The following is a 15,815-nucleotide window of genomic DNA, read 5'->3' as shown; positions in this document are numbered from 1 at the left end:
TGAAGGAAAAAAGCATAACGCAGAAAAGCTGATTATACACTCAAGTCACCCTCTATTCGGGAAAAGAAATCCTGCAACTTTAAAACACTCTTCCGCAACATTTCTCCTAAATCACTGCAGATGTACAGAATTTCAGAGCAGGAAAGCAATCGTGAGGAAATGCTGTGTAAAGATGCTGACAAGGCTCTTAATAAAGCACAAAGATCGCATTCAGATTTTTTGACGGACGCTTTAATCAAAAGCAAATGGCAAGCGATGAGGAAGCCGTTCCAAGCACAAAGCTGTTAAAGGAGGTGACAGAGATGCAAGTTTCTCAAGTTTTCACCAAGCGATGAGACCCAAGTGTGAGAAAGAACAGAAAGGCATTAGGGTTGGAGTAAGTGCTTGCACGAGAAACACTACTGTCACGCTATGAATGGTGCGATCTTACAATTGAAAGATTCAAACTCAAGACCTAAATAAAAATAAAAATAAAAAAATAAAAACTATAAAACATTTTTGTTATACAGTAATCCCTTACCTATGGTTAGGGTTAGGTTACATATTAGGCAACCTAATATGTATACAGTACAGTATACAAAATACCTGTATATCTTAAGTCTTTATAAACCGTCCCAACACTCTTATAAACCTTTCCTCTGCTCTTTCAATATTCTTAAACCTACGTAATTTTTACATAAAAATATTATATATGGGTACTCACCAGTGAAAATAAAACTTGACTAATGAAGATGATGATGAATTAAGTGTGCAGTACTAATGATGATGAAGGTGATGACGATAAAATAAATGTACCGCATACCAAAGACGATCATTACAGCTCTTCTGAAAGCTTAATTTTTGAGTCTAGAAAATGCTTATTATACTGCAAAAATAATTAAAGTAACTCTTAACAATGCCACCCATACACCGCAAAATCCCGCCATACAGCTAAAAATCCGCAAAACAAAATTAGATGTGTTCCATTTAAAAACCCACGACGTGGCGAGGGATTACTGTAACGGCATTTGTTTAGTTATAATTCACCTATATACCTCCACGATTCAGTCCACTGTAACACGACTCGGGTGAAAACACGAAATACTACGTCACACAACATTCACAACCCAATGACAACCAAATACTCTCTAAGCCATGAGAGCAGGTTTCCCAGGAAACACTCCCCAGATGGGAGAAAACAAGCCACGAGTATTTTGGAGCATGTAAACTGAAACTTCACCCTCTTAAGTTTATGAAGTAAAAATTTATATTTCGTATGAGAACATTATCCAGTGCTGCTTCACAGCTGGTTAGAAATTCTCAAAAATGTCAAATCTGATCGACTTTAAATAAATATAAAACAGTGTTTCAAGTTTCTGCTTTTACATTTGTACCTGCATTCTTTACCATTATTCTCTTAATACTTACTCATTCACTAATTTACTCAATTTATATGAATATACCATAGCGCTGTTGAATTCTCAGATCTAATTAGTGAGAAGACTAAGGATTCGTTCGTTTTCCAGAACAGCAGCTATGACAAAGGTGTCGGCTATTTGGTTTGCATTAATGTGTTCATTGTAACATATGTTACTTCTAAAGTCTTGTATGAAGGACACTCTCCAAAAAAGTAAATCATTTTGCACTTTGTTACGGTTAGTGGTAATGCTTTGAGTGAGAGTTGTTTGCTTTCTTGGACCCATCATTGTTTTTTGATATATATTAACTTTCTGAGAAGGAATGGCTGCACGTACTACAGCTAATTTTAGGAAAGCAGATGTTTCGCAACAATAAACATAATTGTAATCAGATTAAAACACATTGCGCATCATTCATTAGTAAAAACGATGAAAAATTGGTCCCTGAGTTTTGATTTTTCAATCTTATGTTGGCGAGAGCGATGCGACAAAATTGTAAAAATATTTAACATTTTGTGCAACAGCCAGCAGCGTACGATGTACGATACATCACAATGTGTATTTTTTTATGTTTCAAACGGTTTCAAACAGCAATTTTAGTGATAAAAGCGTGTCTTACAAGCGCCAAAGTCTCCTGCTGGCATTGAAAAAAGAGGAGGACAGCCATCAGTTTAGAGCAGAAAATGAAAATTATAATTTAGCATGAAGCAGGAAAGACCGTCACAGTCATAGCACCATCTTCGACTTACGTTATTTTTGACTTACCATGAGGTCGTCGGACCGTATCTCCATCGTAGGTAGAGGACTACCTGTATTGGCAAATTCCTATGTGTAGCGAGAATAAATATACTAAAGGCTGTAAAGGATAAATAATAATTATCTTTAATTATCAATAAAGCAATAAAAGAACGTGCACTTATTAGAATATAATCAATTTGGTGTAACTTCAAATGGGTGATTATTTTTCTATAAATGCATGCCCAGTCATGAATTTTTTTTTTTCTTTCTATATTTATAGTATTATATAGGTAAACAGTAGTGGAGACTTCTACATGTACTGGTATACCATAAACAAATAATGGTACAATTTCAAAATTTCAAAACTGAAAGCCACAATAAAAAAATGTTTTAAAAATAGTGTGTAAAAATGAATGAATGAAATTGCATTAAATCCACAACTGATAAATACTCAGGCTTATATAGACTTGCATATAACAATATTTTTTTTTTTAGTAAAATTCAAATAAAAAATTGAGGGGTCATGTGCATTAGTTGTACAAATAGTCAAATATCCAGGTAATCTGATTTGACCACTCAGAACACTGATAACCTTCCAAAAATGTGCTCGAGAGGTTAAATAGAGAACAAACATGACAAGAAATATGTCCTCTTGCATGTTTAGCTATTGTTTTTCATTAAACTAAGTATTGCAATGCAAAGAAAAAGAAAAGAACATAGTGTTTTGCTCAGACTCCTTATGTAGTTTTGCACCACCCATTACTTTAATTATCCCTTATACATTTTATCATAATCCTCAGTGCAAAACTAACCTGCATATTTCATACAAACATCCCTGATCTTCACATTCAATAATGAATTTATCGAGAGCCCATCTCCAGAGTCTAGATTTCATCTCCAGACTGTGGAAAAAGAGTGCTGCGGCACTGGCAGAGGACACGGGGGAGAGGGGGGTGTAAGGTTTCCCACAGTGAAAAACATTCTGCACAAGGTCACTGCATGTGTACGTGCTTGCGAACCGGATCGCTGCACTGAGGGCTGGTTTGCTATGATGGCAATCATGTAAGTGTTGACAAACACAGCGAGATTATCTAGTGTAGTGCATCATGTGCTGCATGTGACATAGGGCAATGTTAGCATTGGAATTCAAAATCTGGTAAAAACATCTGTTGCTCTACAGTGCAGAGCATCACGCCAGCTGTAGACCTCTGTTCCACACCCTGGGAAAAACACAAACTTCAGGAACACGCATCTTGTCTTCATAAACTTCCAGGAAAGAGCTGGAGAGAAAAATAAGTCCACCTTTTTTTGTTTTTGCATGTCCTGGCCCTGTGCTAACCTTAATTTTTGGTGTAGCCATTGAGCAGGCTGTTCTGAACCTCATTAAGTGTCATATGGTAACCCTTGTTTTAGATCACAGTCGATTTTTCAATACTAACAATGTAGAACAAAGTATGAAAGAAGGTGCTGTTATTAAAAATTCCTCATTCATTAAATAATGAGATGTCATAGCTATTTATTTAACTATCTATACATAAGTGACCTGGTGGTCTAACGGTTAGGAGTTCTATCCCCGGTCAGGGAACCAACCCCGGCCATTAGGGTTGCACAAGCCTTAGTGCCGGTCCAAAGCCCGGATAAATGGGGAGGGTTGCGTTAGGAAGGGCATCCAGCATAAAAACATGTGCCAAATCAAACATGCGGATGGTCCGTTGTGACGACCCCTAATGGGAGAACCCGAAAGAAAGTTTTTTATTATATATATATATATATATATATATATATATATATATATATATATATATATATATATATATATATGGGACCCATGTGATAAGCAGAGATGCCAAAAGTACAGACATCCTTCACTCAAGTAGAAGTACAGATACTCATGTTTTAAAAGACTCTGGTAAAAGTTGAAGTACTGACTACACTTTTTCCACTCAAGTTATGAAGTTTGGGCTCAGACATGTACTTAAGTAAAAAGTAGCCATTACTTCTACCTGTTTTAGTGTCACGCTGGTAACTAAACCATCATATTAATATATCAATACAAAAGAATCGCAAATTTTGTTACCTAATGAATGTATCCAGGCTGAAAATCCACCATAAAGATCACAAGCAAAGCAAAATGATGATGATCAGCTAATCAGGAATGTCTATGTTCTCAGTCATGTTTACTCCCTCTGTCTCATCAACGTTAGCTATACTATTTGTTGCCTTCTGAGCACGGGCTCATTATCTTCGTAACCTAACCTACATCTGTGGTGTGTGAGAGCCGGGAAAAATGATACACCAGTGGTAGGTTGAAAAAGTTGCGCAATGACAAGAAATAGGTTGATGGGCTGAAAACGGGGTGCGATGAGAAAAAAATACTCACATTTCACCAATTAGATTAAAACTAAAGTAATGTAAGAAGTAGAAAGTACAGATAAGTGTGTAAAAAATTTTATGAAAGTAAAGTACTGATACCAGAAAAATCTAAAGTACAGTAACAAAGTATTTGTACTTCGTTACTTCCCACCTCTGATAATAAGTCACACCTGCAATCATTACACATCACATTAGCAACAATAGCAAGGTGTAAAACAAGAACTCTAATTATATGTGTTACTAATTATATGTTATCATTTCTATAGTAACAGGCAATTCTCAGGGATTTGCACAGCAGATGCGCTACATTGAAAAGAGACCACTTCAAATTTGTTATGTTACAAGAAAAACAAGAAAGGAGTCTCCAATGCCAGTGCTTTCAAAGTGACACAGGAAAAGTCTTAAGGAATGGGGATATTTTTGTCTTATTATTTTCTATGAGAAAGAAACCATGGACATTCCACAGCATTTAAATGTAACTTACAATAAACTAATTAGAAATATTACATAATGCACATTAATATGTACATATAAATAAATAAATAAATAAATAAATAAATAAATAAATAAATAAATAAATACACTGAAATAAAACATTTTGGGGTTTACTATAAAGATTTAATATAATCTTCAGGATGTTGACAGACATCACACTACCTCTTCAAAAATTGGTTATTTTCCACAACTGTCCTTAGTGAACCTTTTTATTGTGTTCTAATCTTCTTATTGAGTAAAAAGAAAAAGAATGTGTGAACAAGTCCATGATTGTACTGCAAACTAATGTAAAAAATACACAAACAAAATATAAAGTAATGAAAAAATTGTTTTTTTTTAATGATGAGATATTGTACTTTTAAATGCACTTATTCTGTTTCTAGATACTTTCAACGTTGTAGAACATCTGCAAAACAAATTATTATGAATAAAAAGTAATTCCATCACAAGCTTTTACGCTTTTTCTCAAAACTCAGAAAACTATTCCGTGTGAGAAAACTTCAAGCTTTTCCGAGTACCAGAGAAGTCATATAAACATCTTTTCAAGTGACAGATCACCATATTGGGAATTACAAATGTTTATTCATCTGCTTATGTGACACATTTCCCTTATTATTCCTTGTGTAACTGTAGAAATAAGAAGCACATTAATATAAACTCTGCTGTTGTAAGGAAATAATCGTCGACTTCCGAATAATTTCTTTTGAGAATTCGACAGCTTTTTTGAGTAAACGTACACAGATGTAAAAACAACGAAACCTAAAAAAAAAAAAAACATATACAAGGTTCTTCATTGGACTAGTGTTTGTTCTGCAGAGTGTGAGATACAATACAGCTATTCCTTCTACTTTTGTGTGAAGATGTCTACACAGCTTGTCAAATCCAAAATATTAGAGTATCTTCAGTAAAAACACGTTCAAAGTGTTAAACGATGAATCCGAACACTAACTTTTTACATGCTAAACAAAGAAGAAACTATATGATGTGGTGTCACATGGTTGTTACTAAAGATCTGAAACGTATAGCTGGGACCATGCCTCTAGGTTTATCACTACAAACATGCTGTCCTTGTTCATATTGACAATGAATACCGACATTTGTATTGCCTTATCCGTCTATTTATACTTCTGTATAATAGCAATAATAGCAGTGTTCTCTGAAGTGTTTACCTCCCCCACAGGTTTCAGCGTTTAATTGTCTATGGTCAGACAGACAGTTCATTTTAGCATATAATATCATTTAGTCTTTTTAGAGGAAGGAGTTTTTGTAGCTGAATTGCAAATGAAGTTCAATTAGAACTATGTAATGAAGACACAAAGTGAACAGGCAGGGAGCCATTTTGGATTCATCCTACATACTACGAAAACCTATGAAAATTAAGATGAGGCTCACGAACAGTGATGGGACTTAATGTCAGTTTAGTTGAAGGAAATGTACAGCTTTAATCACTTTACTTTCCTTAGTGTACACACGCCTCCAATATGAAGTTAGCAATCACAATTCAAAAAGTATGATTAAATATTGCTATTCCAGGTTAAATTTATTTCATCATTTCTTATAAAATATTATTTAGTTCTTTAATCCAATGCAGAAACTATTTTTACCGGTTCGCTTTTTTGTGCTTCTTACTCCACAGACTTCAGAGAAGAAATGCTTAGCCTACGAAGCAAAGTAGCAAACTAGCTCTAGCTCAGAGTAACAAAGGGCACAAATGTGACAAAACTCCCTTAGAAAATGAGAAATATTGCTGTAAGATATAATAAAAAAAAAAAAGGTCACAATTTTCTAGAGTAGGTTTGGACTTTTAAAATGCAATGTCAGGCAAAACAATAATGTTTGCTAAAGACGATGGACAAAAAGAAAAAACTACCGCAAACAAAAAAACTTATCTTTATTTACAAGTGAAATTACTTACATAGTAATTACTTAAAAACATTCTAGATAATTTAAAAAACGATCATTTTTTTTTTTAATATAGTTAAATGTTTAGAGCTGAATGCTAAACATAATAGTGTTCAAATTTGAAGAATACAAATAATTGTTACTTCAAATAATCGGATTCTGTTCTTCTGTAGCCTGGTGATCTACTTTATAACATCCTTCAATCTGATAGTGTGTACTAATGAATGCACACTTCAGGTGTGTAAAGTGTGTTCAAGAGCTTTACAATATTGTGTGTACAGTAGAGCCCAGCTGTGTTTGCATGAAGATACATAATGTTTGGATATTTAAAGTGGATCTTCTCATGTACAAGAGTGAGCGATCAGAGCTGATGATGACAGTCACGGATTAAAGACAACAGAGATACGGGTGTGTGTGTATGTACGTGCATGTGTGTGTGTGTGTGTATATATAAGGGATAATAGAGGACAGTGGGAGTTACTGATGTGATAATGGTCAAGGGTCAGTTAGTGCTTGGCTGCTCACAGTCATACTCAAACTCAAACTCAAACACACACACACACACACACACACACACACACACACACACACACACACACACACACACATTCTGATAGACTTCAGCACATTGTGGAAAAACTTTGCAAGTATTTTGCAAGAGAGACAATTATACTGTATATAGTGAGAAAGCGCTAATAATTTAGTTTTAAAGGTACAGAAAGCTCGAACATTTCAGAGAATTGAGCAATGCTGCAATATAATATGTAGGAGAAAGCTTTCAGATTCTCAGACTAGGAAGTCTGAAGTTGGATTTTACAGATCACATTTAGAGAAGTAAAGAAAAGAAAGTTTTCTGGCTGCTGATGTTGAAGTGTAATAAAATGTCACTATTTATTTTTACACTCTTTCAACTGCATCGGTTGATCAAATGATACGATGTTTGTACAAAGCCAACATTTCTCAAAAATAAAGGAGTTTAAAGACTGTAGACAGGAAACACATCAATCCAAAAATATAGATGAGACACTGGCATATGGAATCTCCTGTCTAAAATTTTTACCGATTATCAATCCACCTTCTCAAACGTGACTGGTCGTAGTTTCAATTCCTTTAACGGCAAATCTGACACTCAAATCGCAGCTTCATAGCAACACAATCGTTCTATTAGGTTACCGTTTCTATGGGAACGGGTCTTTCTTAGGGATATGTGTATAGCGAATGTTGCATGTAATCAAATACTATTTAAAAACGTTTTGTCTATAAGGCGAGCTTTATTTGATGTTTGTAAAAGGAGTCTCCATTGCCAGTGCTTTCAGAGGTCATGCTATTCTTTAAACGTTTTTTTCAGACGAGAAAAGATTGAGAATATTTTTTTATTATCTTTAAGGGAGAGAGCAAAAAAAAAGGCTGGTGTTGATTACATCTGCTATAACATAAGCGATAACAGAAACGAACTTGTCTTACAGACATACCACAGCATTTAAATGCATCTGTAAATAGATAAGAAGTACAACATGGGAAATGCATAACAATGGGATGTGCTATAATATAACAAAATAATGAACTTTACCACACCACCTTATCATTGGTAATATTCCTACAGTACAGTACAGTTCCTACAGTGTCTTGTGATTTATCTCTGTGTTATTATTACAGAGCTAATCTTCTAGGTTTCGTTTGTGGGTTTTGAACATCCCATTCCATGTGGGACTTACTTCTGGGAAGATGTTTCCACTAGATTTTGGAGTGTGTTTGTGGAGATTTGTGAGTCAGCTAAAGTCAGGAACTAATGAACAGTGAGGAGACCTGAGGTAGTGTCAGTGGTCCAATTCATCCCAAAAGTATTTAATAGGGTTGAGGTCGAAGCTCTATAGCAGGCCACTCAAGATCTTCCACTCCAACCTATAAACCATATGTTAATGCAGTTTGGGTCTCCTAGTTTAAACAAAGGGAAATTGTAATTCTAACGCAATAAAAGACATCCTACATAAAGAGCCTGTCATTTTTTGGTAACAATTTGGGCAAGAACCACATATGAATGGAACAGTCAGGTGTCCCAATACTTCAGATTATCCCAACATTTCATAAAATTATCCCTCTGTAACTGGATATGACAATTTACACTCTTTGCTTCCCTTTTAGAACCAGGCCTTAACAAGCATGGAAATGATCACCGGCTAGAAATTCCCTTCCTTTCCGTCTTGGCCCACGTAAAAAGCAAACATTTCATAAATTTCATAAGTTGCATGCCAGAAGGACTGTTTAGGCCTGTGATTCACAGCACAATGAACACTCTCATTTTGAGTGGGAAGCACTGCCACTTATTCACAAGCTTCATGACACTTTAACCAGTTTCCCGGCAACGACGAAAATATCATACACCGGCTTGACATTGTCTCGAGCATTCATATTATAGTTTATCATCGCTCATTTAGACATCGCACAAATCTTCAGAGGTGACTGTTATAAACTGTCCATCCTTTCTTTTTCAGTTTTTTTTTTTTTTCTCAATAAGGTCAGATGCTGTTTAAGAAGGTTTAATGTTTATTAGGTCAAGCCTGGAGGAAATCTGAGAATCTGGAATTTACATTCTCAGCCCTGTTGCCAGCAAGCGAGCCACAAACACATTAAAAATGGGTTTCTCAGTAATGACTGGATTGCACTGACCCACACAAACACAGGAAGGTAGATAATAAACATGAATCTGAGCACGTCTGCTTTGCAAAGAGAAAGTAAGAGGGAGAAAGAGAAAGGACTATGTCGGAGTAGGAGTATGAGAATGCGAATAAGTAGTCATGTCTATGTTTAAACACGCTTAATTCATTTCACATGCTCACGCTCTCGGTATTTTCCGATTAAGTGCCACGGGTAAATGCTGGCATGTTGGATCACAGCAGTGCATGTGTTATGTGCGTAATACACTCCTACAAATTATGATTATGAAGCTAGCAAGAACTTCATTCATGTCCACTGGGCCATATCCGATATACACACAGTGACGTGTGGCCTCAGTCAGCTCTCTTCTAACAGCACTAAAGCCATTCTTGGCATGACCCTGGACTCCAATTAACATAATTGTATTTATTAGTGTAAGCCATGGTGTCAAGCTTGAAGCAGGGGCCGGCATCCACGTCTTTTTTTTGTTTGTTTTAGAGCCTTCCTGACTAATCAGCAACATGTAAATATAATTAGGAGAATTCCAAAGCAAGAGCTACAATGATTGGCATTCCCATTTCAAGCTGAGCAAGTTTCTAAACTGTATAATTGTCCTGTAATTCGAAGAAAACACAGTTATAGGAATCATAAAAATCTAACCTATGTATTTTAATTAGTTGTTTAGGTCATTAGGCTCACAGATTGTATTTTATGTGGTGCTTTTTTTGGTTTTTTTATTACGTTTCATTATTTCCCCCCGCACACCTATGTTTTATGTAACTATTGCTAACAACTGAAGGCAAACAGCCTCCTTATCACCAGAGTTAACAGATTGTTATTTAATGTTTATATGTTGATAATATACTGAATCTACATTGCAAGTTTATTAGCAAATATTAGCTAAGAGTGTTACGGCTATAGTGTGCATGTCGCTTTTGTTTTTTACATCAGCAAAAATGGTGCTAAATCTACCACTTCTGTTAGAGAGAGAAAAATAAAAACAGAAAAAAAAGAAGAAGAAGCAGCCTTTATCTGTCACATTTCAGCATAGTGATATACTTTTCTACTTATATACCAAGCGGAGAGTGTTAGGAGCCTTAGAATGACAGCATGGCGTTGGTTGGACCCCAACCTCCTGATCAGTAACCACTGTAACAAAGCTCTGACACTGGACACACATTCTGATATACTAAATAACCATCTCCTTCTAACCACATCAACCATTACATCAATTTTGCATGTTTATGTGGAGCATCTGCCATACAAGTCCCTGTGTTAGTATTTAGTATAGAAACAACATATTGCAATCAGTGCTATGGTATAAATCGGAATAATATTCTACCTACAGTGACGGTTTGTGTTTATGTCTCAGTCATGGTGTATATTGATTTCAATCAAGGAAAATCAAATATACCTTCTGAATGAACTGCATAACATACAGAGTTCATTTCTGTCTCCTCGAAGTGGAAAAAAGCAACAAGGCCAAAAAAACATTGCCTCTGTGTGTGACTTGGCAAGCTTATTACAAACACACTGACACTGTGGATCAGGAGGGTTAGAAGTGTCCTGCACAATTTCCCCATGATTTAACAATCATCACCCAATCACCAAATCACGTAGCCCTTTTTCCGAGTTCGTTTCGGTTCTTGAAGAGGAAGAAACATTCTCAACACTTCTAGTACACACGGCACACCCTGAAACGTCAAATCCCAGACCTGTTCTTACAACACCAGCACGAGCATGGGAATTAGTCATCAAATAACTTTTTACTATCGTAGGCAACAAATGTATAATTAATACGCAATATTTTCAAGCACAAAGCAATAACACTATCATCAGAACTGAGATTTCTGTTTTTTTCACCATGTATTCATTTATCAGTTCTTATAGGATTATATTTACTTTTAAGTGCTTTTCCAAAGAAGAGTTGCTTTTGTCTGGGTTCATGATCAATCAATGAAGCATGTGGATCATGTGCATCTGTGCAGGAAAAGCAAAACAGTAATTGACTTTGCAGGAACAAGAGAAGCACATTCTCCCGTACTAGATGTATCGTGTTCGCATATCGAAGCCGACAACTACTTATTTGATGAAAAAAAACACCCTTCCTTTAGTCGTTAAAAACTCATTCGTGACTACAGTCACAGCTGCGACCCGCGAGCATGACGTGGTTGAAGTCGTTTAGGGACAAAGCAGACTCGAATGTGACAATGCTAGGCAATGTTTCTCGCCCTCATGATGGCACGAAGAGTGCAAACACGTCCTACAATGGGCCGAAGAGGCCCTGAGCAGCTGCATCCTAGCACTTTCCATCACGATGGCACGCATAGCTAATCAGCCACGAAGTGCATGTGTTCACTTTTCCAGCTATGTCAAATACCGAATTCTACATCTACCTGGAAAGCCGTTTATTTCTCAGGTAGTGGAGTGGATAAGGAGCTATAAGCTTTTGGAGGGGGAAAAAGAGGCTTTTTTTTTGGTGAAACCGAGCCATGGCTTTCATTTTGGGAAAGGGGAGAATGCATCAACCATACACCAGCCATTTTCTTTGGAAGCCTCGAACATCACAACATCCGTTTCCCTCGCTTACAGTGGGTCGACATAAAAAAAACTAATAATAATGTCATCCTTATGCAATGTCAGAAACGGCTTGCGGGATTAGACAGTAAAGGAGGAAAGAAAGATGGCACGAAACCTCTCGGAGGAAGTGCAACCCACTCGGAGCTTGCTCTCTGTATACAAACGCAGAATGATGGATTTAGAATAGCTCGGTATAAATAGATCCACTATTCGAAACAATGCCACGCATGTAGGCATGTAGACTACGGAAAAACAAGTTTCATTGGGTCCTTTGGACGATTATTGGTATGCGGGAAACCTATAAGAGGGTCCAAAACACCCATTTTAGGCCCAGGACCAAGACTGCAGTAATGCGTCAAATCAGACTTAATGATTATAGAGTTGCTTGTACAACATTATTATTAAACATATAAGCAAAAAATAAAACACTTCTTCATTAACGTTGATGTATTTTTTTAAACTAGTGACATTCTGTGGGGTCTGTAATTCTGTCAGAAATACAACGATAATCTATTATGCATATAAATAATGGCAAATAGAAACAAATGACTGCTTTGATAACATTTTAAAATAAAAATAAGGGTACTAAGCTGTACTTTTCTTTGTCTTTGGGGTCGTAACATTAAGGGGTTGTAACTTCTACCTGGAAAGGTGCACATGCTGGATCTTTATTAGCTTTTAAATTAAAGATAAAGTGATCAAACTGTGTATCTGAAATTATTCTTAAAGTATATCTAGTGCATATGTATATCTAGGATGGGACACTACAGAGACAAAGTCTAATTTGTTTACTTTGTGCCTGAAAGTGTCCTCAAATGTCCCTAATGATAAGAAAAAGATGGATGATGTTTAAAAGAGTAATATCTGTTTGTATACATTTTGCTCTAAGCATCTAACTAGGAAGTGTGTTTTCTTCCTTGTTTTTTTTACTCACCTTAAGCTGGAAAGGGTGGATTTCATTAAGGGAATGTCTTCTGAGCTTTTTGGTTAAAGTCTTCAGCATGCTGGCAATCCTTATGTCCTGTTTTATTTTCCAATTCACACTCTTTTTCTATATTTCCATGCTTGGAGTATGGAGTAGACCTTCAGTTTAGAGATCATCTACAGTCAGATGATCATCAGTGCTGCAGGGTTTCCTCTGCAAGCTTGGAACCGAGATGGGGGAGCAAAAAAAGAAAAAACAAACCCCCCAAAAAAAGAGAAACCAGAGCCGATGGAGAACATCAACCCGGATGGTTCTTTCTGTTTATGGCCTTCAGTAGCAGTGCAGAGAAAATGAACTGGAAACGCGGTTCAGTGGGACATGTTCAGACCGAGATCCGACTAGAAACTTTTGCAGGAGAGCTTGATCTCTGACAAGCTGGACTCAGTGTGCGTGCGTGCGTGCGTGCGCGTGCGTCTGCGTGCGCCCGTGCGTAAAAGAAGGACTTCTAAAGCTCGGCTCCTTTGATCTGTATACCTTAGAAGTCAAACTTAAAACGACAAAACTGTTTCCGGAAAAAAAAAAAAGTTGTGATCTCTATTCCCACGCGCGTTCCATACACTCCCTCACGCGCACTCACGCACATGCATACAGCACGCACACGCGCGCGCACACACACAGAAGGAAACGCAAACGGGAGAACTACACATACACACACACGCTACACTTCTCCAGCTCATCCGTTCCTGCATTGCTAGTGGTTCCTGGCACTGTGACGTAACAATGCTGTTTTCTTAAAGGGGCTCGTGAGAAATAACCAACCTGGATAATGTCATAGAGAGGCTTCTTAAAGGAAAAGTGCACCCTGAATAACATTATTTAATTTAATTCAGTTTTATTTGTATGGCTCTTTTAACAATGAACATTGTCTCAAAGCAGCTTTACACAGATAATGTGGTAAGAACAAATAAATAGGATTGTTCTTTATGTGTCATTTTGTCCCTGATGAGTGAGCTGGTGGCGAAGGAAAAACTCCCTGAGATGGAATAAGGAAGAAACCTTGAGAGAAACCAGACTCTAAAGGGAACCCATTCTCATCTGGGTGGCCCCGAATGTCCGTTTATTACATCTAAATGATGTTAAGGTGGGCATTTATGGTAATCAAATGCAAACTGTAGGCCTGAGTCAGTGTTGCAGACTGTTTACATTAACTCAAGTCCAAATCCATTCTCAAAGCTCCTGTTCTTACTCTTTAATTTGATGGCTCCCCAGGCCAGTAAATGTGAAACCATCCCCAGCTGGAAAGAGTGCCCTCAAATTGAAAGATCTGACCCTTTCAAACCACCACCTGAATGTCTTTCATTACCACATTCATAAACTATCTCCTTAATTTTTTCCTTCTGCCTGGAGGTTCCATCCTCAGCATTCTTCTAGCGTTATACCCCATGTCCATCCTCTGCACATGACCCAACCATCTCAGTTCGCCTCTCTCACCTTGTCTTGTGTTTTTAAGTTTTGGCAATGTATTTACACTAAAAGTGTAATTGTGGACACATGATAATGTAATGTCTTCCCTAAACTGGTGTCTCACACACATGGAAGGACATGATTGTTTAAATGCCTTTGTATGCTGTAAAGTTTTAACACTTACCCTTCACTGAAACAAAGGGTCAATGTCAAACCTGTTCCTGCATAACAATACCACTGGGAACAAAGTGAGGTCCATGAAGACACGGTTTAACATGGGTGAAGTGGAAGAACTTGAGTGTTCTTGCCCACATTTAACACCTTTAGCATGATCTTGAACTGTACACCAAACATCAACACATGATCTACCTGATTATCACTGAAATCTTCACAGCCATGCCCCAAAATCTAGTGCACAGCCTTCACAGATACATGTAGGAAGCTGTAACAGCAAGGGGAATAAATCTGGAATGGGATGTTCAACAAGCACATCGGTGTGAATGTCTACAAACTTTTAGCCATTTGCTTTATTCCCATGAGAAGTTATCACTTGTGCCCCATTGGAAGACATTCAGATTTAACCTCAAGCTCCAGTTTTGGCTTTTTTTCTTGTTCCCCAGAAAAGACAGAAAAGGCATGATTCCAAATTTGCTTTAATAAACGACACAGACTCAGCTAACTAGTTGGTTTGTAAACGGCAAGATGACCACCAAGGTGGTGGTATTGCCATAATTCGAGATTCGAAGCTTTGAAAGCCGATCTATTTTATCAGTGTACATGTGAGGAGTTGTGAGAGCTGGACGGACTAAAGGACTGAGGTGGAGCTTCATCACTCTCATTAGGTAGAGATGAAGCAAGGGCTCATGCTGCAATATATTGTACTTGAAAAAAAAAACATTTCCCCTTGCACTGTTCGCTATTCAGTAAAACTTGAATGTACTTCATATGTGGCTTTTGTCTAAGGGGTTTTACAGCTTTGTATAATTAGATTTTTATTGTAATTCCATTGATTTTAGAACAAATTTACTAGAATTTGATAAAAAGCATATAAGCAAACATCAAGACACTTTTAAGCAGTTTTATGTATATAAAAAAAAAAAAAAAAAAATATATATATATATATATATATATATATATATATATATATATATATATATATATATATATATATATATATATATATATATATATAAACTGTGTGTTCAAATGCAGCATAATTTTCATTAGAACCCAAGATGTCAATGTGGGTAATGTAAGAAATGTAGGTTGACTAAATTAATAATCGG

The 15,815-nt window shown here is 36.6% G+C and overlaps 1 protein-coding gene across 3 annotated transcripts in view; it reads right to left on the bottom strand.

The window, feature by feature from the left end:
* Window positions 1-13,868, bottom strand: part of LOC310727921 (uncharacterized protein) — a 36,297-nt gene extending 22,429 nt beyond the window's left edge. For 2 of the 3 annotated variants that reach the window (XR_014534114.1, XR_014534115.1), the window contains exon 1: window positions 13,075-13,816. Coding sequence is in view for 1 of the 3 variants with exons in the window: in XM_083544933.1 (XP_083401059.1) it covers window positions 13,075-13,143 (69 nt within the window). In the remaining 2 variants the exon portion in view is untranslated. Of the gene's footprint in view, window positions 1-13,074 lie in introns of all 3 variants that reach the window. The other variant, XM_083544933.1, reaches the window with a different exon arrangement.
* Between the last annotated feature and the right edge of the window lie 1,947 nt (window positions 13,869-15,815).

Source organism: Silurus aristotelis (genome assembly GCF_946808225.1).
Source record: "Silurus aristotelis genome assembly, chromosome: 6".
Classification (NCBI taxonomy): Eukaryota; Metazoa; Chordata; class Actinopteri; order Siluriformes; family Siluridae; genus Silurus; species Silurus aristotelis.
Note: the sequence above shows the minus strand (reverse complement) of the source record. Positions and strands in the feature narration are given on the sequence as shown.